Here is a 24,699-nt window from a genome sequence, read left to right as displayed (position 1 = left end):
TCAGTTTCACTCATGAGTGCACGAGCAGAAATCTCCCAAAATATTAGTTTAAAAATCTGGAAATGTATGTATAAAAATGAAGAAAAACCTGACAACAAACTGTTCCTGTAAGGGAAGGCTGACTTTGGTCAATAGGATGTACCGCACCGGTAGATTAAAGGGGAAAACCCACACAATCATCCCAATAGACGCAAAACATACTTCACAACACTCAGGGTTCATTTAAAATAAAGAAAAGTAGAACAGAAATGCAAGAGCGATGGTGATAAAAACAAAAAAGAGAAAACTCATGAAAGCAGAAATAGAAATGATATTTCTCAGAATGAGGATATCTACAAGCCGACAGCAACTCCACACAGCCAGCGAGAACTGGAAGCATCGCCTTAAGATTAGGTGTGAGACGCCGCCTGTCTTTTCCTGTCAACCAATCTATCCAGCATGGTGTGGGAGGCCCGAGGGGCACCAGAAGAGGAGGGGAGAGGAGGAACAGAGAAATAACTTGGCATTATTTGGAGAGGACACAGGGTCTAAATACCTGGTCCAAAGAAACCACAGACAAATTATTGAAATTGAAGGAGCTTAGCAAGGTTGTAGAATACAAAATCAATAGAAAATGTCAGGGGGCAATTGCATTAGCAAGCAGGCATAATTAGAACAATTATATGTTAAAAATGAAATAACAATGGCACAAAATTATCCAAGGACTACCCCTAAGCATAAATTTAAAGCAAAATTTTGCAAGTGATTTATACAAAAAATGTAAAAGAAACTTTAGAGAAAGGCTTTTTTTTAAAAAAAAAAAGCAAACAAATTGGGAACTCTGCCTCATACTGGGCAGTTTGCTATTCGATATATTTTCATTTCTCCCTCCATTCAAGTATAAATTTAATGTAATGCAAATTAATTTCTCAAAAGTGTTTTTCAAAGGACCAAACTTATTCTCGGTTGTGTGTGTGTGTGTGTGTATGTGTGAGTGTGTGTGAGTGTGTTATTGTGTGAGAGTGTGTATGTGTGAGTGTGTATGTGTGAGTGTGTGTGTGTGTGTGTGCATATGCACACACCAAGGACCAAAGACAACCAAGACGCTGAAGAACCTTGTGCTTGGGAGACTGGCTGCGTCAGGTATCATATTCATTATACATCTATAGCAATTAAGAATGTGTGTTACTCTCCAAAGATTAGTTGGACATAACAGTCTGAAATCAACCCCTGACACTCCCCTCTGAATGTGATAAATGGCAGAGGCAGATCAAAGCATTAGTAAAAAAAAAAAATAGCAAGACTGTTTCAATAGATGGTTCTGGAACACCAGCTATTCCTATGGAAAAGAATAATTTTAAGTATGCTTCATGCCCTACTGTGAAATCAATTTCAGGTGGATAAAAGACATAATTGTGAAAGATGAAATTACTAAAACATCAGAAGATAATGTAGAATATCTTATGTCCTCAGGATACAAGGGAATTTCTTTAAGAACACATAAAAAATGCAAGCCACAAATGAATAGCTTTGAAACTAATGTCTTTTTATAACCCAAGATATCCAGATAGAGAGAAAAGACAGGCGGTAAAGCGAACATGGTAAAAATAACACGAATGACAGAGAATTAGAACCCCAGTGTGCTAAGAAATGGTACCCATTCACGGGAAAGGGGCAGGCTGTGAACAGCGCATCAAAAGACCTGAACAGGTATGTGTGTGGGGGGGTACTGGGAAGTGAAAACAGGGGCATTCTGCCTCTGAGCTACACCCCCAGCCATATTTTTTATTCTTTATTTTGAAACAGGCTCTCAAAGAGTTGCAAAGGGCTTAACTGAGTAGTAGCTGAGGCTGTCCTCGAACCTACGATCTTCCTGTCTCAGCCTCCCAAGTACTGGGATTACAAGCCTGGCTCTGAACAGTGCTTTAGAGAAGAGGTAAGAGGAATGGGAAATGAACCTCTAAAAAGGTGGTCAGCCTTATCAGCCATCAAATATATGTAAAGGAAAACCTACAGAGCCTTGGGCTCACGGACACCGGGAAACAGGAGTAAAAAGTACACAGCAACGCTACAAATAGGTTAAAAATGAAAACTTGAAATCACCTGCATCCCCACGACCAAGGGAATGGATAAGTGCATCATGCCCAATCTGTGTGAAGGACAAGCACACAGGGCTGAAAACGATGACCTATGAACATATGCGTCAGGGGCCACCACAGCGCAAGGGAGTGCGAAGACAGGACAAGGGGCACGCACACTCTACAGTAACAGCTACAAGAAGTCAGAAATGCACACGCCGTGTTGTCCAGGGATTCATACGTACACGGTAAGCATATTTTTATACACTATCTGAGAAGCATAAAGAAAATTCATAGAGCAGAGGAGGGATGAGGAGCGGGGCAGTACGTGGAGCAATGCAGGGCTTGGCGAGGGTCTTTGCTGCAAGGGAAGGGGAGGCTAGATGATTCCCATGTGTTGCCCTTTATTCATGAAAATATTGTTAATTTATGAAAGTAGAAAGATGGCGACCGAGAAAAGCGGGGCTTAAGAGTCCCGCTAACAACCAATCTCCATTACCACAAAAAGAGCGCCTTTCATAGCCAGAAAACACCATCACCAGAAAAACAAAAAAAACCACCAGGCTCCAGAGAGAAAGCGGACTGAGAACAGAGCTCAGGGCCACAGAGGAGACACACGCGCCGGAGGACGCGGCAGCAGCGCCATACTGCCGGCGGCAGCGGCGAACTCAACGGACGGCTACAGCAAGCCAGGTGAGCCGCTGCGGAACAGCCAGGTGGGATCTTTCGGCGCAGACAGCATTTAAAGCTCCCAGTGGCTGAGCTCAGCACACGCTGCAGGGATTCAGAGTGGAAATCAAAACCAGAGAAGAAAAAATACGCCAGCCTCATGGCCGAGGGCGTGGCAGAGGCGCCATATTGCCACCGGCGGCGGCAGCAGCAGTGAATTCACCGAGTCCAGTACAGCTACATCTGCGTACTCAAGAACAGTGAGTCAAATTGCGGGCCACAGAGGAGAAATCGCAGTATTGGGCCTCCTGGGACTTGACCCAGTGAGGGAGTGGTGGTGGCAGAGATATCACACCATAGGAGAACGTGCAACCTGGCACCCCCCATAGTTTACAGCAGCCTCTATCGACTCCCTGGGTCGGAGACTCTGTGATACAACCCAGTAAAGGAGTAGTGGGGTCTGAGATAATACAGACTCGAGATCCAGAGCACCTTAAGTGAAGTCATAGTGACCCAAGGGAAGAACCCAGAGAAGGCACAAACCTCCGAAATCATGGGAAAGAGGAATAACACTGGAGTAATGAATGTGCACAACCCCACAACATCAGAACCTGATAAAACAGAAAATCAGAGATTTCTAGAAGATCAAATCAGGAAAATAACTGTAGAAATAATAGAGGTGCTTCGAAAAGAACTCAGAGAGAGCCAAAAAGAGATAAAGGATGCAATTAATGAAGTAAAGGCCTCAATTCAAAGCACAAACAACCGATTAGACCACATGGAGAACAGAATCTTGCTCTTAGAAGATGAGCAATCCAAAAATGAATGCATAGTTTCTAATCTAGAAAAAAATATCCAACAGCAGGAATCTGACATTGAAGAAATATGGGCCCTTCTTAAGAGAGCTAACCTAAGAATAATTGGAATAGAGGAGGGAAAAGAAAGTGAAACCAAAGGGATCAACAATCTCTTCAAGGAAGTAATAGCAGAAAATTTTCCAAATATAGAGCAAGAGGTTGATACACAGATCCAGGAAACTTATAGAACTCCCTTTAGACAGGATCGGAGAAGAGGATCCCCACGCCACATAATTGTCAAAATGACCAATGTGGAAGCCAAGCAGAGAATCTTAAAGGCAACAAAAACAAAGGGCCAACTGACATTCAGAGGCAAACCAATTAGAATCACTCCAGACTTCCCAAAACAAGTCATGAGAGCCAGAAGGGCTTGGAGTAACATATTCCAAACTCTGAAAGAAAACAACTTCCAGCCAAAAATTTCCTATCCAGCAAAACTTTCTATCAAATTAGATGGAGAAATAAGAAGCTTCCATGACAAACAGAAACTGAAGGAATTTATGTCTTCAAAACCAGCGCTAGAGAAAATACTCAAAGAGATTAACTACAAAGAAGAAATAGGTAACACTCACCAGAACCAGAGAAACAAGAGTTTCCATCCAACAGACAACTAAGATTGGTTATCTGTGGAGATTCATTATTTATGTTAGTCTTTTACCTATCTCTAAGTTGTATTGTTTGCCTTTATTGTTGTTAATTTTTAGGATTTCTAGTTGGAATATTAATATACCTTCAGATATAGCATTTGGAAATATTTTATCCAATTCTATTAGTAACTTTTAACTCTGTTTACATTGTCTTTGGATATACAATATTTTCTTTTATTTTTTAGGGAGTTTGTATATTCTTCTGTTGCCTGTGCCATTGAAATCATATCCAAGAAATCACTGCCAATTTCAGTGTTGTGAGGTTTTATGACCCAGATTTTCTCCTAAAAGTTTATAGTCTTAAGATTTATATTTAGGTCTTTTATCTATTTTGAGTTAATACTTGTATATGGGATTAGGTAAAGGTCCAATTTTATTCTTTTGCATGTAATTATTTTTTTTTCAACAATATTTAGTTAAAATATTATTATTTCCACCACCAAATGTTCGTGGAAACCTTGTCAAAAATAACTTGACAATATAGGGAAGAGTTTAGCTCTAGGCTTGTATTTAACTCCAATGGTCTATATATCTGCTTTTAGAACAGTACTACACTGTTTCAATTATTGTAGCTTTATATGGTTTGAAATCAGAAAATATATATCTGCTAGCTTTGTTCTTTTTCAAGATCGTTTTGGGTATCTAGAATTCATATTCCATATTAGGATAGATTTTTTTTCTGAAAAATAAATATATAAATATATGACAGTTTCACCTAAAAAAACAGAAAAAAATATGCTCTAGTAAGAAAGAAAGCAAAAAGAAATATTGAAATGCTATCTTTAAATCATCAAACGCTTGGTATCAGACAAATGAAACTGTTATGTGAGATTATCATTTTTAATTTTGGATAAATTGCTATAATGCTAGATGTCAACCACTAAGCCAAGCATGGGAAGGAGGGATGGGGAGAGAATGGGGTGGGGATCGGGTGGGGGCTGACTGGGCGATGTGTGCATGTATATCTACAAAAGTTTGTATCCCACTATGATGTATGAATACAGTGCACCAATAAAATAAAATTTAAAAAAAAAAATTTATGAAAGTATATCCGAAACCAACAACAAAAAAAAAAACCACTCAGTGAAATGAAGAAAACTAGAAAGTGTCTAGGTCACCCCCTGGGAAAAGAGACACATACAATTTTATTGGTTTAATCGTCAACTAAAAGAATTCTGCCTATTTAGCAGAAGTATGACCACCAGTATCCTGGAATAATAATCTCATCTCTTCCAGGAGGACCCCTTGTTCCAGTTGGGGCTGAGTCTCTTCTCTGGGACTTTGACAGCTCATTTATGGAACTGCAGAGATTTTAGGTGGAAATATCATTAGATCCATGTTTCATTCAGTATTAGGATGCCCAGTGGGGAGAAAGATAAAACTAAAGCTCTTAGGTGGCCTTGACTACAAACATCACCACTGACAGTAGTGGTGGCATTTCATGTTTGTAGGGTGTTTAAACAATTTTCAAAGACTTTCTAGAGACATTAACCCATGTGGTCTTGAGATAGGTCATTCTGCACGCTAGGCTGAGACTCTTTTGGTATAAAGGGGAGGCTGGGATAGCGACATTTGGTTTTTAGTTATGATCGCATCACTAGATGACCTTGGGCAGATTTATCTATTGTCTGAAATTCTGATTTATCAACGCGGAATGGAGCTACCATGAGCAAAGGAGACAAGGTATAGTATGAGATTCCTAGCATGATGACCGGAGTATGGAAAGCTCTGGACAAGGGGTCATGGTTACTGGCCACTGGTTCTGACTGACCCTGCCACCTAGCCATAACTCACCGAAGCCCAGTATGCCCCTAATGGATGTCACTTTCATGTACTTTATTGATATGGGAGAAAATCACACTAAAATGATTAATATCACATAAATTATCTATCAGTGCAGGCAAAGATCCTTATTCAGTGTTAGAAGAAAAAAATACATAGGTTGGTTGGATCAAGGAGACCACAGTGTGGCTGGAACTGCCTGGTAGTGCCAGTTGATCTAAGTACAGCCGCCTGTTTGAAGCAATAGTTTCCCTGGGAATGTTTAAAGACTGACAATTTTCTATGCAACGCATGCCCGTTACAGATCTGCGGACGAACAACATAATCTCACATATTCTGCGTTTTGTCTTAATGGTGGAATAGTTACCGAGAAGGTTCAAAGTTTATTAAAGAGATCACCAGTCTGGTCCTGTCCTAAGGCATACAGAAGAGCGATCCCCACGTGAGCAATGTGTGACAGACCTGTTCCTGGACTAACGATCCCGTCTCTCCTAGGAGAGGCACTCTGTTCTGTTTGGGTTGGTGGGTATCTGGAAGGTCCTGGGGAGCTTTCAAATCTCCCGATGCCCAATCTCTACCTTGGTCCAGATGAACCAGACCTCTGGGCAGGAGCCAAGTGCTACTGGAGAGTCGTGAAAAGAGAAGTGCAGCTCATTTAAAAACGACTAGTCTACACAACCCTCTGCCACCACAGCCTTTAGTTTCACTTAGTGTAACCAGGCCGCTGAACCATGGCCAGTAAAACTGGAGTGCTACTGAGAGAAAGGGCTTACAGGCTCTGCTACTTGTCAGGAAATTGTGAAGACATGGGCACGTTTCTTTGTGATGCAGGAGGCAAAAGACAGGCTGAGCAGCTGTTTACCAGGCTAGCTCTGTTATTACAGATTTACTGCTCAGATAGGATTCGCCAGGCGTGCGGGTGTCGGCTAACTCCACGTAACAATGAGATGGCCTATGATGCTTCACCAGCCTAGAACACACACTCCACTTACCCGCTGACTGGTTAATTTATTCTTTTATTATACCAAGCCTTTAGGCAGGGGGATATTGGAGTCAACTCATCTTGTCACACTGCAACACGGAAATTTAGAAGGGGGAATCCACTAAGACAGCCTTTCACAAACCTTTTCCTCTGGTGATGAGATTTAGGGGAAATACAGGGCAGTGACTAACAGCTCAAGTTATATGAAACAGCCACATCTCCCAGCTAATTAAAAATGACTTTGTATGGCTACGGGAAAATTAGCTTAATTAAATAAATGCATTTATATAGTTATTATTTTTATAATCTGCTGATACTGGAATTTGGCCAAGCTTGGGTATGAACATGATGTCATGGGTCATTCTGACTCATTATGAGGCAGAAAAGTTAGGATTTAAGGAGGGTGTTTCATAAGTTATGATCTAAGATGAGTGGTCAGCTAACTTCTATAGTGAAAATACAGAACATTATAGAGTCAATGAGTCTTGTGTTTATGCATATATCGATAAAGGTCATTGCTTTTTACCTTGAATAAATGATATGCCTTAATTGACTGAATGGATTTTCAGCTTCCAAGTCTTATTCATGCTCGCTGGCAGCAGTGTATACTAAAAACCTGAGAATGCATCAGCAAGTGGGACACGGTAGCTATCTTCAAGGAGCACAAAGGCTTCTGAGGAGGAAAAGTCAGTAAATAGGACCTGGCAGTGTGCTGAAGGTGGCCGCAGCCCAGGGGCAGGAGAGGCAGAGGCAGCAGAATGGTCTTCAGCCTTCTCTTAAGCAGGGTGGAGTGGGGCACGAGGGAGGGGACTGGGTAACAGCAAGCTCGGGGCTCGGCAGTAAGAGGAGGTCTGGGCCTTGGGGAACTTGATACAGCTCATTATGGCTGGCCCTCCACCAGGGAGGCCAGGGAGCACCTGGGGTCTGGGGGCTTGCGAAGTGTGCTCATGAGTTTGGATTTGACCTTGAAGACAATGCAAGGCAGGGAAGAATTTATGTAGAAAAATCAGTGCGATCACATTTGCATTTTAAGAGATCATTCGCGACAGCACGGGGAAGTTCTAGAGTAGGGGTAGATTTGGGGTAAGGAGACCAAGCAGACGGCTTACAGGAACCTAGGTGTGAGGGGATGGTTGGACGGGAGGGTCGATGTTAGCATCAAGAGGAAGGTAGGTCGGTTGTCAGTACTGTTAGGGAGCTGGGTAGAGATGGGCAGGTGGACTGCTGGGCCTGGCCTGGGCCTGGGCCTGCAGCACCAGCAGGAATGCTCAGCAAACCCTCAGGAAGGGAACTGCGGGGCTCCCTGGCAGCTGTGGTCAGAGAACTGCGGGTCTCACTTAGACCATTCAGGAGGGTTTCCAACATGGATAGAACAGGATCCACACTAGGCTGTCACATGAGGAGAGATGGCGATGCCCCCAGTGCATGGGCTTGAGGGGAAGGTGTCCAGGCTGAAGAAAACCTGTCATGCGGAAGGCCCACGCCACTTCCTGCTCCCAGAAACGGACCGCTCCAGACTCTGTGTGGAGTCCAACTCCCTTTCCCAAGCCATTTCTTACCCAGGGAAGCGGCCCTGTCCACACCCTCTCATACCTGAGCCTTCTCTGGAACCACACGCCCTTCACCATGGCCTTCTTTTACACTGGCCCCTCTTCCCTAAGTAACCTCTTCTGATCCCCAATTTGTGCTTTCCACTTGAATTCTTTCACTCACAGAAGCAAGAACCCAGGAGGAGAGGTCACTGCCCGGTCATATTCATTTCTAGGAGAGATTATCACCTGGTAACTCCTCCTTGGCATATTTCCAAAACACTGCTCAGTATCTGAGCACTCCTCCTCCTCCTCAGTACCTTTCTAAAAGAATTGAGGTCAAATAGTACACGGACACATGCGTATCCACGCATCGTGCACAGCAGCACGGTCCACAGCAGCCCAATCATGGAGCCAACCTAGGTGTCCATCGGCTGACGAATGGATAACAAAAATGTGGTCTATATACACAATGGGAATTACTCAGCCATAAGAGGATAAAGTTATGTCATCTGCAGGAAAATGGATGGAACTAGACGTCATTATGCCAAGTGAGATCATCCAGTCTCAGAAAGTGAAGGGTCATATGTTCTCTCTCATATGTGAAAGCTAGAGAGAAAACCGGAAGTGAAGGGGACTCTAGACCCTGGGGAAGAGCAGCAGAGCAGCGCAGGGAGGGAGGCGGGAGGGAGGGCACTGATGGAGCCACGCCCAGACGGTGCCGCGCCCAGGGAGGGAGGCGGGAGGGAGGGCACTGATGGAGCCACGCCCAGACGGTGCCGTGCCCAGGGAGGGAGGCGGGAGGGAGGGCACTGATGGAGCCACGCCCAGACGGTGCTGTGCCCAGGGAGGGAGGCGGGAGGGAGGGCAGTGATGGAGCCACGCCCAGACGGTGCCGCGCCCAGGGAGGGAGGCGGGAGGGAGGGCACTGATGGAGCCACGCCCAGACGGTGCCGTGCCCAGGGAGGGAGGCGGGAGGGAGGGCACTGATGGAGCCACGCCCAGACGGTGCTGTGCCCAGGGAGGGAGGCGGGAGGGAGGGCAGTGATGGAGCCACGCCCAGACGGTGCCGCGCCCAGGGAGGGAGGCGGGAGGGAGGGCACTGATGGAGCCACGCCCAGACGGTGCCGCGCCCAGGCTGGCAGGCACCACCAGTGTCACTGCTGCGTGGGTACGGGAAGGAGTAGCAATGGGGTGGGGCCTGAAGGGAGACACAGCTAGACCTGTGTGGGCGCTTGCATGGCTTTGAACCCACTGTGATGCATAACAGCAATGCACCAATAAAAGGAGAGAGAGAGAGGAGAGGGAGACAGACAGACAGACAGACACACACACACACACACCCCCCAGGATTCTGACTGGGAGAACTGAAGAATTGGAGGGGCCCTGTGCCGAGTGGTGACTGTTGCCAGAGGAGCCACAGAGGGCCCAGTGGGAGCACTGGTGAGTTCACGCTGTGGATGGATTCAGTCTGGGGAGCCAAGATGCCTGGTAGGCATCGCTCAGGTGGGAAGGAGCAGGGAGAGAGGGAGGCAGGGGTGTATGTGGCCCACTCACCTAACCAACAATTCACAGTTTACATGATTTATTTATTTATTTTTATACTGGGGATGAAATCCAGGGGCTTAATTATCTCTGGGCTACACTCCCAGACCTATTTTATATTTTATTTGGAAACAGGCTCTCACTAAGTTGCTGAGAGCCTCACTAAGTAGCTGAGGCTGGCTGTGAACTAACGTGATCCTCCTGTCTCAGCCTCCCGAGCGCGGGGATTATAAGCGTGCGCCACCACGCCTGGCTCAGTTTATACAATTTAAATGAGGGCTGACTGGAGAAACCAGAGAAGCCATTATAGTAAAATAAAAAAAAAAAACACATGGCAATAAATGATTAGGTTTGCAACTTGAAGGACAAACACAAAAGTAAATTCATGTACTTGCTAGCTGTTCTTTAGAGTGGCGGTACCTGGACTCATTTTCAGCCCTGGTGTTTCTGAAAGAAATATGGTTGAAAAGAAATGAAATTAGGTCGGTCATTGAGAGCAACTCATTGGAAACTTGTGCCCTTGTCTGTCACAACAGCACTGGGGTACACAGACAGCCGTGTTCTTTATGAATCTCCTCCGTTGTAGGAATAAGTATGCCAAAGGGCAGAAAGACGTCAGCACCAAGAGAGGGCCTTAAAAGGCGAAGTATTATCACTTTCCATTCTTATAATCGACTTCTAAGAATCAATAGGACTGTAGAAAGCTGTAAAGGAGGGGTCCTAACCGAGCGTGGTGGCGCATGGAAAATATAAAATAGGTCTGGGAGTATAGCCTGGAGGTAGAAAAGCCCCTAGGTTCCATCCCTAGTACTGAAAAAAAAAAAAAAAAAAAGCAGGGTTCCTGGCAAGCTGTTGTGAAGAACAGGCCTGCAGAATCATTTGAGCATCACTGAACTGATAACAACCAAACCAAAGAGTTCTCAGAAACATTTCAGTGAGATAAAATATTCTTTATCCATGCTCCACCCATCTCTGTGTTGCTTGATGATAGACAATAATCCCCTAAGGCCCTCACCTCAAATGGGGTTAGAAGGAGGGTCTCTCTCAACTCCAAACTGGAGGACGGGTGAGGACCCTGAATCCCCAAGGTCTGACTGTCCCCCGGGATTAAAGGCAGCTAACTCTCTGAGGTCCCTTGGGATGAGGGCAGGGGCCCTTTCGCCTCTGAAGTCCCCTTGCAAAGCCAAGGGTCCGACCTTCTGCCCTGCTTAGAGCAGCCTGTTCTTGACAAGTCTTAGTAGTTAAAAATTCACATATTTGTTTTCAAACTTTTCACAGCAAAACAAACATTTTAAGAAAATACCAAGTCTGGCTCAAGAATCTAGAATTCTTTTCTTAACATTGCTCCTCCAGACGAACTGCGGAGCTAACCATCAGACAAGTTGTTAAATCTTAAATCTTTTAGATTAGAACATCGAGTTGTTCCAGCTTCCATGAATTTGGGGCCTGATGTCCATAAATCTGACATTTAGTTTTATAGTCCCCGCTGGATGCCACTCACTGAACGAGCGTCTGTTGAGGACCTTATTCTGCTCAGTCCTGAGCAATGGGCCGTGGAAGATAAAAACATAATGGAAAACATTCTTTGTCCTTGAGCCGCATACAGTGGGTCGGGAAATAAAGTTATCCCAAAGCAAAAGAGTTGAATAATAAAACAGAGAAGCCTAAGATTAACTGCTGCGGTAAGTGGGCCTGGCCACATCTCAGCAATTCGGAGGAACAGAAGGTCACAACTTTTCCACACTGATGAAGAGATGGGACTATTAGATGAGGTCTTCAAATTCTGGAACATTTTAGGAAATATTATAAAGAGGTGTTCCCTCCACCCAAACGGGGGAGTTCTATAAAGCAACACCCAAGCCCATTACTGCAGTGAGCAGGACTTCTCACGGCAGCAGCCCCGCCCCTACCTCAGGCTGCTGGAAACCTCTCCCCTGTCCAGAATCGGCTCCCCCTGTCCAGAATCGGCTCCCCCTGTCCAGAATCGGCTCCCTCCACAGCTGCACGGAGGTCCCAGCTCTCCTCCCCGTGCAGACGTCTGAAGAGGCTGTTTTAATTTATAACTGACTTGTTACGTGATCGCAGGCCTCCATCATTAAATGCGCTCTTCCTTAATGTAGAACACCGGTCCTGCTTATAAATTCTCTTTGTTTGATAGATGATCCTGAAATCCTCTAACCTAATATTGCCGAGGCTGATGTGGGGGCTTGCTTCTAAATTTAATTCTTCACAAGGAATAACACTCTATCTCAGTTGCAATTGCATTAAAGAAGCTCTGAGGAGGAAGGGACCCGGTTTACCCTCCTAGACCAACGTGGACGACAAGATCAGGCTCTGTTTTTCAACTGACACACACTTTTCTCTTAATTTGGCTTCAGTTTAAACATGGGACCTTGCTTACCCCTTTTTTTGTAAGATATTTAAAATATACTCATAGTTATTTTGAAATATACAATAAATTATTATTGATCATAGGCACTTTGTAATCCACAAATATATGCAGCTGTGATTGGCCAATTAAAATATTAGTTAGAAAAAAGTGAATCTCAGAAAATATCCCTCAAGTGTTTGTAGTGGCGATGGGAAGAGCTCGGAAAGTGAGGAAATTAAAAGCTCTCTGATTGCCCCGAGGGTGGGAGGCAGCTGATTCGTGTTCAAATTCCTTGCAAAACGTGCCTTGCTTTCCCCTTAATACCACCTGAGCACCTGCCTCTGAACAGAATGCCTGAGCCTCAGGTCTACCAGTAGATTTTTCTTCCCTTTTAATTTTTAAATGGATATATAATGTTGCAGCAAAAAGAAATGTTTAGAAGCAGGAAAATGCCCTTGGCTGTCCAGGTAAAGTAATTATTTTAGCCAAGACATTACTTTCAAATCTTTTTCCATATGCAAACATATCTCAAGTAACTTATGTTGAGTCTTAATATTATTTCCCAGATGGTCTATGCTCCCATATCCCATACAGGCTTCCTAGTCATGTTTTTGAATGGGCATTTTAAAATTCATTTTTTAATCAACAGATAAACATTTATATACCTGTGGGGTCCCAGGTGATTGTTTGATACATGAATATATTGTGTTCTGCTCAGATCGAGGTAAGCAGTAGATTTGTTTTTTCAAACATTTATCCTTTCTTTGTGGAGAAAACATTCAAAGTCCTTTTGTCTAGCTTCTTTGAATTATATAGAAGAGTATCACTGTTTATGACCGCTCTGTTACATAATAGCACAGCACACCAGATCAGTCTTCATGTCTAACTGTGACCTGGCACTGGTCAGGTAGCTTTCCCCCACCCCTGCTCCCCTTCCAGCCCCTGGGAACCAGCAACCCATCTCAGCGTCTATGCAAAACCAACTTTGTACCTCGTATACCTGAGTACGATCGTGTGGCTCTTGTTTTTCTGTGCCTGGCTCGTTTCACTTAAGATAATGTTATCTCGTTCCATCCTTGTTGTCACAAATGACAGGATGTCATTATTCTTATTTTTAATGGATGGATAGTATTCCACTCTGGACGTTATGGATGACTGCAATTCTTGGCTGTGAGGTACAGTCCTACAGTAAGCATGGGTGCTTAGCTGTTCCTTTAACATACTGATATTCTTTCCTTTGGATATAGGCCCACTAGTGGAAGTTATGGGTTCTCTGGTAGTTCTCTGAAGTGTCTGGGGACCTCCATACTGTTTTCTACAGCTCTACCAACAGCGAGTGAGGGGTCCCTTTGCTCTACACCATCGCTGGCTGTGGCTGGCTCGTCTTCTTGATAATCCTGCAGTGAGGCGGTATCTCCTTGGGGCTTTGATTTGCATTTCCCTGATGACGAGTGATACTAAGCATTTTTCACATCTCTGTTGGACATTTTATGTCTTCTTTTAAAAATGTTTTCTATACTTTTATTGGCACATCGTAACTGGACATCATGCCGAGGTATAGACTGACAGGAATGTACACCCCGTTGGAGCCGGCGGGGCCGCCCTCCCTCCCCTTCCCTGTTACGTCATTGAGATCGGCACTGGTAATTTCACATATTTCACAATTTCACAACTGTAGGTCTTCTTTTGAGACATGTCTATTTAGATCTATCGCCCACTTAAAAATCAGATCATTAGCATTTTCTGCTATTAAGCTTCTTATATATCTGGTTATTGACTCCTTACCAGATGTATCGTTTGCAAATATTTTCTCTCATCCTGTACATTGTCTTCTCTAACTGCAGTCCTTTTAAGTTTTGTACACTTTTATTATGTATCAATGGAACACATGTTTCTTGAGCATCTATCAGGATCTAGATACAATGTCAAATAGAGACATGGTGAAATGAGACAGAGTCCTTGAACACAAAAAGCAGACCTTTCAAATTGGAATTCTTTTTTTTTGTGTGTGGTACTGAGGATGGAACCCAGGGGCATTCTACCTCCGAGCTGCCTCCCCAGCCCTATTTTTCAGTCCTTTTATTTTTTGAAACAGGGTCTCACTGAGTTGCGAAGGGCCTTGCTAAGTAGCTGAGGCTGTCTGTGAACCGCGATCCTCTGGTCTCCGCCTCCTGAATGCTGGGATTATAGCATGTGCCACCACGCCCGGCTCAAATCCTAAATCCTAATGGCTGTACAATGCTCTTCCTATTGGTGCACCAAACTGCTCTTCTGTACACACTGAGACTGTTTCCAGGCTTCCAAATCATGAGCAACACTGCTATGAATATGTTTTCCTTTGGCTTTTTGGCTTCTCCAGAAAAGTGATTTCTGTGCTAAGTGTAGGAATGGCTTCATGGCTCCTACTGCACATTTTATCCTGTTTAGAAATTAATTTTCCCTTATGCTCCTACCCTAGATTGACGTTGCGTGGCAGAAATTTTATAAACACCCCCCATCAAAATTTAGTCTTCACACCTTCTCTCACTCCCACCAAACCCCACCATTATGAATTTGCTTCTGTGTTCTGAAGTCCCTGCGTCTTGGTGGCAAGAACATACTCCTGTCATCTTAATCCCCTAGTTCTTTAATGACGACCATTTATAGCTGTTATACTCCCCCATTCATTCAGGTTAATCACCAAAACCGTGGCTTATTTACTTGAGTGCAGGAGAATATTAAAGCGATGTAGCCCCATGGAGCCGTGTGGTATAACATATTGCGTTGAATTCAAAGAGGACCCTCGCACAGCTAGGAAATCACTCACCAAACTGTCTCCATCCATTATTTGAGGATACATAAGGCGATTTCCATCCCTGGATATTAATTTCTTGGCTACTGTCATGGACTTCAGCGCCCATGATAAATGTTTTTACAATGAATACCAAATTAACCCAAACTGATTAGAAGCCTCTCTAAGTTATTAATGGGATGTCAGTTCAGTCTGGGCCTCTCCGTGTACAGGACATTTCATTAAATACTCTCTTCCTGCTGGAAAGATCAATCTTTCTCCCCTTTGCGGGATTTGTCAACTTCAATAAAACCCTCTGTCCCAGTGTCACAGCTGCCGGCCTGGGCGAGCAGGAGTGCCCTTGAGGAAGGTGGGGACAGGACAGGTCTGTGCATTCTGCTCGGTCCTGTGTGGCTGTCATAGGAGGACTGCGGTGGCACGGCTCGGGGAACCTGAGACCTGGCTTTTGTGCAGAACACTCTCCGTCCATGGGTGGCTGCAGGTGGCCTTTAAGCACAGGACTGCTGCATCTGATTGGTACTTTCCTCAAGGCACAGACACCAGCAAACTTCCAGGGAGCTAAAGATGTAGCAGAAACTGACGCTGTGTTTTCTGAGCAACATCCCTCAGTTCCTAGAGTTGGAGAAGAACACGACTGGAGGCCACACAGGCCTCCCTGGCCTTTGGTGCCTGTGGCGGTGACTGTCTTCTGTATTTCCATCCTGCTCTTCCTGCCTACGTCCTCTTCTGACAGGTATGAACTTCTGACTGGCGAACGCCCTTGCTCCTTCCCATTCTCTGCATCTGGAGTAATTCAGATAATAACAGCAGCAGCAACAACAAAGCCCCCACCAGTCATGCCCTTCCTCGTCCTCGGGTCCATGGTGTGCAGTTTAAATCAAGTAGTGAACTGCATACAGAGACCCCTATGACGTGGCTTTCTTACCCTCACTTCACAGTGAGGAGACAGGGAATTCGGGAGATTAGCCATCTTGATTAGGGTCACAGGATGAATCAGGCTAGAACCAAGACCTGGCCCTTCGGAGGCCAGAGCTTTTGTTAGTCATAACCCTTGAAAAAGAAATCCAACAAAATAAAGTTTCCTTTTCCTTGTGAGGCTCCAGATCAGAAGTGAGAAGCTCTGAGCCCGAGCAGGCAGCCTGGCGCTCGACAGAGCCTCCCGGTGGGTCTCCGAGATTCACAGTCTGGCCAGTCCCTTCCCTCTGTCTGGCTCCCAGCACGGCGGAGTCCTGGCTGCACTGGCCCTCGCCATGGGCTGGTCAGTACAGGTGCATTGGGCTTCTGTGTGTGCTGCCTGCAGCTCCGGGACAGGTGGTCATCTCCCTCCTAGTCTTTACCACCCTTAGTCCATCTGATGAAGCATCCTAGTGTCTCAAAAACAGTATCTCCATCTCATATCTATCTTATAATAAAACACTAACATTTGGTAATAAGGATTTCACACTTTGATGGACTACTCTGTGTATGTGTATGTGAATGTGTGTGTGTGTGTGTGTGTGTGTGTGAGAGAGAGAGAGAGAGAGAGAGAGAGAGAGAGAGTGTGTGTGTGTGTGTTGCACTGGGATTGAACCCAGGGGCATTCTACTTCGGAGCTACACCTTCAGCCCCTTTTTATTTTTTATTTTGAAGAGCTCACTAAGTTTTTGAGGGCCTTGCTAAGTTGCTGAGGCTGGCCTCAAGCCTGCAGTCCTCCTCCTCCTCCTCCTCCTCCTCCTCCTCCTTCTTCTTCTTCTTCTTCTCTCTCTCTCTCTCTCTCTCTCTCTCTCTCAAGTACTGGGAGTACAGGCATGTACCACTGCACCTGATTTGATGGGCTGTTTAAAAAAAAATCATTAAAACAAAAGTTTGAGCCTGGCATGGCAGCACACGCTTGTAATCCCAGCATTCGGGAGGCTGAGACAGGAGGATCATGGTCCATAGACATTCTCAGCTACTTAGTGAGGCCCTTTGCAACTCAGTGAGACCCTGTTTCAAAATCAAGAATAAAAAATAGGGCTGGGGTGTAGCTTGGAGGTAGAATGCCCCTGGGTTCCATCCCAAGTACTTAAAAAAAAATAAATCTGAATGCCACAGAGTGACGCAGTGTGCACCCAGTGTGAGTGCAAAACCCTCTTCGGATCTCTGTGAATCCTTCAGTGACTCATAGAGAAGTGAGTCAAAATGGTGTGTGGGAGGAGAGAGGCGCGGCTTATCACTCACAGATGCTGGAGCAGGGAAGGCAAGGCCCTTGCTCTCGTGCTGTTGACATGGCAGAAAGAAAGTAGCTGTTCTTTGGTTACTTCCTTAGGACAGATGCGTCGTTAGCCACCTGCCTCTCAGACCTGAGAGAGCAGCATCCCACCCAGGGAAACAGTTCACGGAACAGGTGCCCATGGGCAGAGCTCAGGTGGAGAGGGTCACAAGGAGGAGAGGCCGGAGCCAGACAGTGAGCCTGCAGGCGTGGCCGGAGAGGGTCAGCTGATCCAGACAGGACCACGGGAGGCCAGACTGCTAGCAGACTGCCAGTGAAGACTTTCTGCTGAGAGCCGAATGGCCTAACAGGTGGCACATCGGCAAGCAGAGAAGGACCAATGGCCTGGGGCAGCTTGTCTGGAGGGCTCTGTTCTGGGTGGCATTGTTCATTAAGACTCAGGGTACAAGGTCTTGGTTAGAAATTAGTAGTATAAATCTGCCGAGGTGGTGCATGCTTAAACTAATCCCAGCATTTTGGAGGCTGGGACAGGAGGATTGTGGTTTGCAGAGAGCCTCAACTACTTAGTGAGGCCCTTAACAACTCAGTGAGACCCTGCTTCAAAAATAAAGAATAAAAAGTAGGGCTGGAGGTGTAGCTCAGAGGTAGAATGCCCCTGGGTTCCACCCCTAGTACCACACACACACACACACACACAGACAAACACACACACACACACACACACACACACACACGGCAACATTACACATAGGCAATCCCCGTCTCCTGTAGCCCACTGTAAATAGTCTCCAAAGTTGGGGCAGCATGGATGGAATGAGGGTGGGAAGGTCTGGGACCATTCTGAGGGCAGCTGTGAGAGAGACTGGGTGGCTGGGAAACCAGCACAGCTATGGGGAACTCGGGAGTGCAGCAAGGGCGGCTTTTCTAGGGTCTGAAAATCTGTGTAATCGGGTGGTTCTTCATAAAGCCTGGCAGACATCCTCTGTTTTTGTAAGCACACTTAGCTTCACTCTCCTGTCTCAGAACAGCCTCTTACTGTGTTCCCACCGCAGTCCCTCGCGCCCAGGAGACTGCGAGCTAGCTGGCTGAGAAGCAAGTTCCCGCGCTCTGCTCCCGAGCTGTGGTTGCCACCCCTCCCAGCTGTTCCCCTGGGGGTGCTGTCCCTGAGGACAGCTCAGCCCAGCCCTGGCAGGTTTCCTGGCCGACTCCTCCACTTCTTCTTCATTTTTCACATTCTAAGCTGTTGAAAAATCTCCCAAAGGACTTATTAAATATGCTTTTCAAAGCCTCTCATTTATCACTTTCACTGACTGTAGCAAGCCAACCAAAGAGAGACCCGTCTCTTTGTCTCTCTGCCTCTGCGTGTTCCAGCAGAGTCCAGACTTGAATTCTTAATGGTGTGGGATGCAATGCAGCCTTATCTGCAAAAATTTCCACAGCTCTTGTTTCCAAAGGAAAAGAAACATTATACAACAAATTCACATATTGTTCCCCAAACTTGCCATTAACCTGCAAGGGCACACCGGAAGCACTGATTCCAAGTGTGCGCCTTGAGAACAGAGCAGGCCACCACAGCAGTTCTGCAGATGTGTTTATTTTAAACACACATCTCTAGTGAAAATGACATAGAAGGAAATGAAGGGATATTGTCAAGCCAGAAGATTCGGTCACATTCTAGGTGAGCAGAGACTAAACCTCACACGTACGGAGAGACAGGATTTCACGAGATCAAAGCAAAGACACCCAAAGGGTCCTCAATGCAGGCAGAGTCATCCAAAGAGGGTTCAGGTAGCGTGGAGAACTCTGAAGGGACCTGCTCGGAGTGTACATCTGTGTGCAGGGGAACAGATGGAAGAGGGTGTCTCTGTCAGCACTCTCACCACTATGATCCAAAATACCACTGCAACTTAGAGGAAGGAGAGCTTATTTGCTTATAGGTCTGGAGTTTTCAGAGGTTACAACCCATGTTAGGCTGGGTCATGTCTGTGGAGCTCAGGGCATGGTGGCAGGAAGCAGAGAGAGAGAGAAAGAGAGAGAGAGAGAGAGAGAGAGAGAGAGAGAGAGAGAGAGAGAGAGAGGAAGGGACAAGGAATATATATATATATATATATATATATATATATATATATATATATATATATATATTCCCCAAGGCCACACTGCCAGTAGCCTCCTCATTCAGTCACACCCTACTTGCAGACATTACCACCCAGTCATTCCATTAATCCACAATGGATCCATCCACTGATGGCATGAGAGGTCTTGTGAGTCATTGATTTCATCTCTGGACCTTTTTGCATTGCTGGTGCATGAGTTCTTTTGGAGGTATTCCATAGCTAAACCACAACAGAGGGCCAGCAAGGGACAGATGCCACACTCAGCACCTTGTTCCTGTCTTCATGTTTCACCCTACTCAATCCAGCCAAACCCATTTGCCTATTTCTAGGCTCAATGGATGACATCACGTCTTGGCCCCAGAGAAAATTCTTTGGAAGCATTCTGGTTACTTGCCACAAACAGCCACGACACAGACCCCGCTCAGCAGAAGCCAACTTTGGCCAGGTACCCATGCACAGGCATTCACAGGACTCTTGCTCTGAAGGCAAATCAAGGGGTGCGCTTGGCTGGACACTGCAGAGCAGCACGGAAGCAGATGCCCTGACTGGGCTCCTGGGCTGCACGCCACCGTCCAGTGACTCACGGGGCTCCAGAGGCAGAGGCAGAGCTGAACGCTCGGCATGCAGAGGCTGCCCCACAGGGCTCCTCGGTGAACATGCCCTGCAGCTGGGCTTCTCTGCTCCCAGAGGAGAATTACTCACTCCAGCCTCCTCATTATCATTAGAGCAGATTGACTCCAGGGAGTGATATTTACTTTTCAAAAATAAAATGGCGACGAGGGATTTGTTGCTTGGCTTCACGCTGCAGGCAAGTCCTTGCAAGGCCTGCTTGTGTCTGCAGCGTTCCTCTGCAGACAGAGTGGGCTCGGGAGAACCCGTCACCAGGCTGGTGGCCCTGGGCTCCGGCCTTCCCAGTTGTGGACATCCAGAGGGCAGATGATCACCTAAGACAGGGGTCAATAAACTGCAGCCCACAGGCCAATTTGCTCCTGCGCCTGAGGGTGTGCAGCCGAGGAGAGGGACCTGTCTACAGGTCACAGGGAATCATGTGCAATAGGAAAGCGCAGTGAGCTGAAGGACCCCCAAACAGACTGCCCAACGGGGTGTGTGTGCTGAGGTTTGGGGTGTCAGGGAAGCTTTCTCAGAGAAGTCAACACCCATTTCGTTCTGTTTGTAAATAAAATCCTGTTGGAACACAGCCCGTTCCCGTCTACACTGCCTGCCTCTGCTGTACAGCAAAGAGAAGTTGCTACAGAAACCACAAGGCCTGCAAAGCCGAAGACCTGCCATTTGGCCCACAAAGGAAAAGGTTACTAGGCCTTGCTCCAACATGCACGGTGCTCTCTCAGGGTGCGGGTGCCTCTTCTATTTGGCACAAGAATGCCTACGAGAATTCCCAAAGTCCAAGTAAATTTAAACATTCAAAAATTCCATGAGCCTATTTGAACATTTGGTAGTCAACTCAAATGTTAGCAATGAGCATTTAATTCATTTTCTTGAAACAGAAAGTAAGTGAAATGTCCCTGACTTGCACTGCTGTCCTTGCAGGTATTTATAGATTCTGGCTATTTACTTCTCCCCAATTATTGTGTGCTTATGTGGTTCAGGACCACAAGAATATGTTAATTAGCTAATTAACCAATCTGTTTATGCATTCATTTTTCACCTCGACAAATACTTAATGAGCACCAGGCACGTCAGAGGACAGAGGCAGCAGGACTGAGTGCTTGGGCCTGCGGTGCTAACCCAGCAGGGGCCTGGTCACATGTCATGAGGCACCCTGCATGATGGACGATCACACGATGAGGTGTGGGACCCCAAAGAGAGCAGCCGGGCAGAGTGTCAGGGAAGAGAAGCCAACACCCGAGTTGTTCTGTTGCTCCTTTAAGAGATGGAACACAGTAACCTGTATGAGCACCTGTCTACGCCCTGTCCCCGGATGATCAATCCAGCGTAAAGTCGATTGTCCGGGAGCTGTCACAGGCCTCGGGCAGGCAAGGAGCTGTAGACTTAATAAGCAGCCTGGCCTCATCTTCCTGCAGAGTGTAGACATATTTCCAATGTGTCTTTGTGTGCACACTCACACACACACGCACACGGGTGCACTCACAATTCTTCCTTTTGCAATTGTGAGTTAACTTTCCTCAACAATGCACACTCTTGCAGCAGGCAGGGTTGCCTGGTTCTCGGGCCGCTCTGGCAGCTGACGTGCCTCTGCATGCAGATGGTGAGCACGGTCCACACACCTAGCGCTAAGCAGCGGACGGTGGGCACGGGGCTCCAGGTGTGATAGACACTTGTACAGAATCATTTGGCGGGTGTTAGAAAGCCGCTTTGATCAGACTGACAGAGGATTTAAAGGCAACCACTGGCCACCCAGTGGCATGAGCCTTGAACACTCAGGTCTTCCGCAACGTCCCATTAGTTGGCAGGTGTTTCCGAAGAGTTAACACCTCTGAGGAGCACTGGCGCCAATTCCGGAACTCAGCTGATAGTCAGGGCCCTGATTAGGATCATTTCAATGTGACTTGTGAAACTATTAGCAAGTGTGTAGCAAGAGGGACACTTACGTCACAGCTAAAGTACCTCTGTGGCCCAAATACTGTGTTCCTTTAAGCCAATTCGAGTTAATGAAAACAATATGCAGCCAGGAAAATATAATTGCACTGTGTAGGAAAACAAGACTGTTTCCATTCATAAGACAATAGACACCTACTCAACGCGATCCCATGCACATCTTAAATATGATCACTGGAGTGTTATTCTAGAAAATCAGAGCTTTAAAAACGCGGCTTTAGTTAATCTGCTTAAAGATGCAAAAGCAAATGGTGACTTAAGTACAGCAGCCAAGTCCTTTGATCTGCAGACCCGAGGGACTTTCTGTGAGGGCAATGCCATCGCTTGGAATAAAGCTAAGCAGGACTCACAGATAGCACCTGGTGTAGACGAGTGTAAAGTAGAGATGACACTGCCTAGATCCCTGCCTAATCGCAGGGCCAGCTGGCTGCAGGGCGAAGGCCAAGTGAGCTGCGTGGTCAGCATCGAGTGTGCTTGCAGGATAGCAGCTCTCAGCCCAGGGCCCTTTCTACTCTATCCTGGCCACTCACAGATGTAAAAATCTCAGCTTTGCCAATTTGTGTGGGAATCATGAAGAAGTCTGATGTCAAACAAGAGGCTTTGCCAGTGCAGGACTTCCTCAAGTGATGTCGCCCAAGGATCTGGCTCTTTAGCAAGCTTACTTCCTAAATAAAACCCTCCACAGGAAGAGAAAGAGCTCCAGAGAGACACCCAGTGACCCCACGAGTCTGGGATCCCACCTGCCAACCTTCTGGTGAGCTTCATTATTTTGAGTTCACCACGAATCTGGAGTCGATATACACAGCTTGAAGCGTATCAGATATGGTAATCAAGGCACATGCTATTCCAATTTTCTAAGAATTCTTTATCTAAAAAGAAGTGGCCATTTTATAGAGAGCATTATTTAGATGGCCTGGTGCGCTTAGACAAAGTGTAATTTAGACCCACACACATGCACACCACATACAGGCTGAGCACTTTGAGCCACACTCAGCCTAGAAGATATAAACCTCATGGAAATCAACACACGGCTACTGAACTTGACCTTACCAGCTGCTGGCCTTTCGGGCCCCATCCCGCATACTGAAGCTTCGCGTTGCTAACTTCTGGTGGGTCCAGGCTCTGAGGATCTCTGCAAAACAGACAACAAAAACAAGGCCAAATGTTGGGAACCACAAATGTAAGGCCTTCAGCTTTGTCCTGCCGTTCCGTCGCATTCCCTTCTCCTCCCATCACAACAATCTCAGGAGCTCTCCTCTGTTATTAAGTAATATGCCTCAGTCCATCTCCATTAGATTTCTTCAGATGTATGTAATTTATATGATGCTGAAATAGGCCCATCACTCCTTAACCCAGTGTCAAATACTCATCAAGGGAAAACATGCGGAGAAGTCTATAGATAAATTTTAAAAATACCCAGGATGCTCAAAGTTAAAAACTTGAAATGCACAAGCAATGCACCAATAAATCCCCCAAACTTACATCTTCATCTCTCTCCTAGCAGAACATTTTTTTCTAAGAATAATGCCAGGTCATTCTGACTTTCTAAAGATAGTAGCCTTAAGATTGCATCTTTTGGTTTTGTTGATAGATACAATTCTCCAGAGAGGGATAGGGATACAGGTGATAGATAGATAGATTTTTCCTTTATTAAATTGTCACTTATATTTTTCATTCTTGACTTTTTGATATACAAAATACCAGGACAACAAAGTTTTGTCTAAGTACTTAAAAGTCATAATGAATAAAAATTATGTACAAAACATTTTAAACATAAAAAAATTTAGCTGGGCATGGTGGTACATGCCAGTAATCCCATTACTTGGGAGGCTGAGACAGTAGGATCGCAGGTTGAAGGACAGCTTCAATGCAGCAAGGCTCTCAGCAACCTAGAAAGACCCTACTTCAAAACAAAAAATAAAAAAGGCTGGGGTGAAGGATGGAGACAGAATGCTCCTGGGTTCAATCATAGTGAGGGAGAGAGAGAGGGAGAGAGAGAAAGGAAGGGGGAGGGAGAGAGAGAAGAAACTCAACACTATTGTAAGCATTAAGTATTTGGGTGTATTTGGTGGCTCCTGCTGTCTTCAACATGAAGAGAAGACTGATTCCATGTTTCCTTTGGAAGCTGCCACTCCACAGGAGGAATTACATCTGCGTTCTGCGGCGTGGACGTGGCCCCACAGCAGAGCACTCTGGGTATCCTGTTTCTTTAGTTGAAGACGGAGCTGTGAACACATCCATCTATTAAGGGACCTATTGAATGGACCTTGAGAAAGGAAGATGCTGAACTCCAGGGCTTGCTTGAACCAAGGACAGGAGGCCAGAAGGGAGGGTGGGGGAGGCGGGCGGGACTGCTGAGGGCTTGGCTCAGTGGGAGTTCTGAAGAAACTGCGCGATAGCCCCATAGCCCCACCAGGGACAAATCACAGCAAACAAGCACAGCAGACCCAGAGCACCACGTAGGAGGGAGAGACCTGTAGGAGGGAGAGACCTGCAGCAGCGGTGCGGACCACAGGGCTCCGTGGCAGTGTTCTGTGAGGTTCCTGGGTTTGGAGAAACCCGGAAGGGGCATGGGAGGTGCAAG

The 24,699-nt window shown here is 46.0% G+C and overlaps 1 protein-coding gene across 5 annotated transcripts in view; it reads right to left on the bottom strand.

Annotated features, from left to right (window-relative positions):
• Window positions 1-24,699, bottom strand: part of DPP6 (dipeptidyl peptidase like 6) — a gene marked incomplete at both ends in the record, with an annotated part of 1,069,233 nt that overhangs the window by 160,733 nt on the left and 883,801 nt on the right. For 4 of the 5 annotated variants that reach the window (XM_080701136.1, XM_080701138.1, XM_080701135.1 and 1 more), the window contains one exon: window positions 23,166-23,247. The exons of the other annotated variant lie outside the window; for it this stretch is intronic. In XM_080701136.1, coding sequence (XP_080557262.1) covers window positions 23,166-23,247 — 82 coding nt within the window. The remainder of the gene's footprint in view (window positions 1-23,165; window positions 23,248-24,699) is intronic. 5 annotated transcript variants of the gene reach the window in all.

Source organism: Muscardinus avellanarius (assembly GCF_963383645.1).
Source record: "Muscardinus avellanarius genome assembly, chromosome: 9".
NCBI lineage: Eukaryota > Metazoa > Chordata > Mammalia > Rodentia > Gliridae > Muscardinus > Muscardinus avellanarius.
This window is presented reverse-complemented; position numbering and strand designations above follow the sequence as displayed.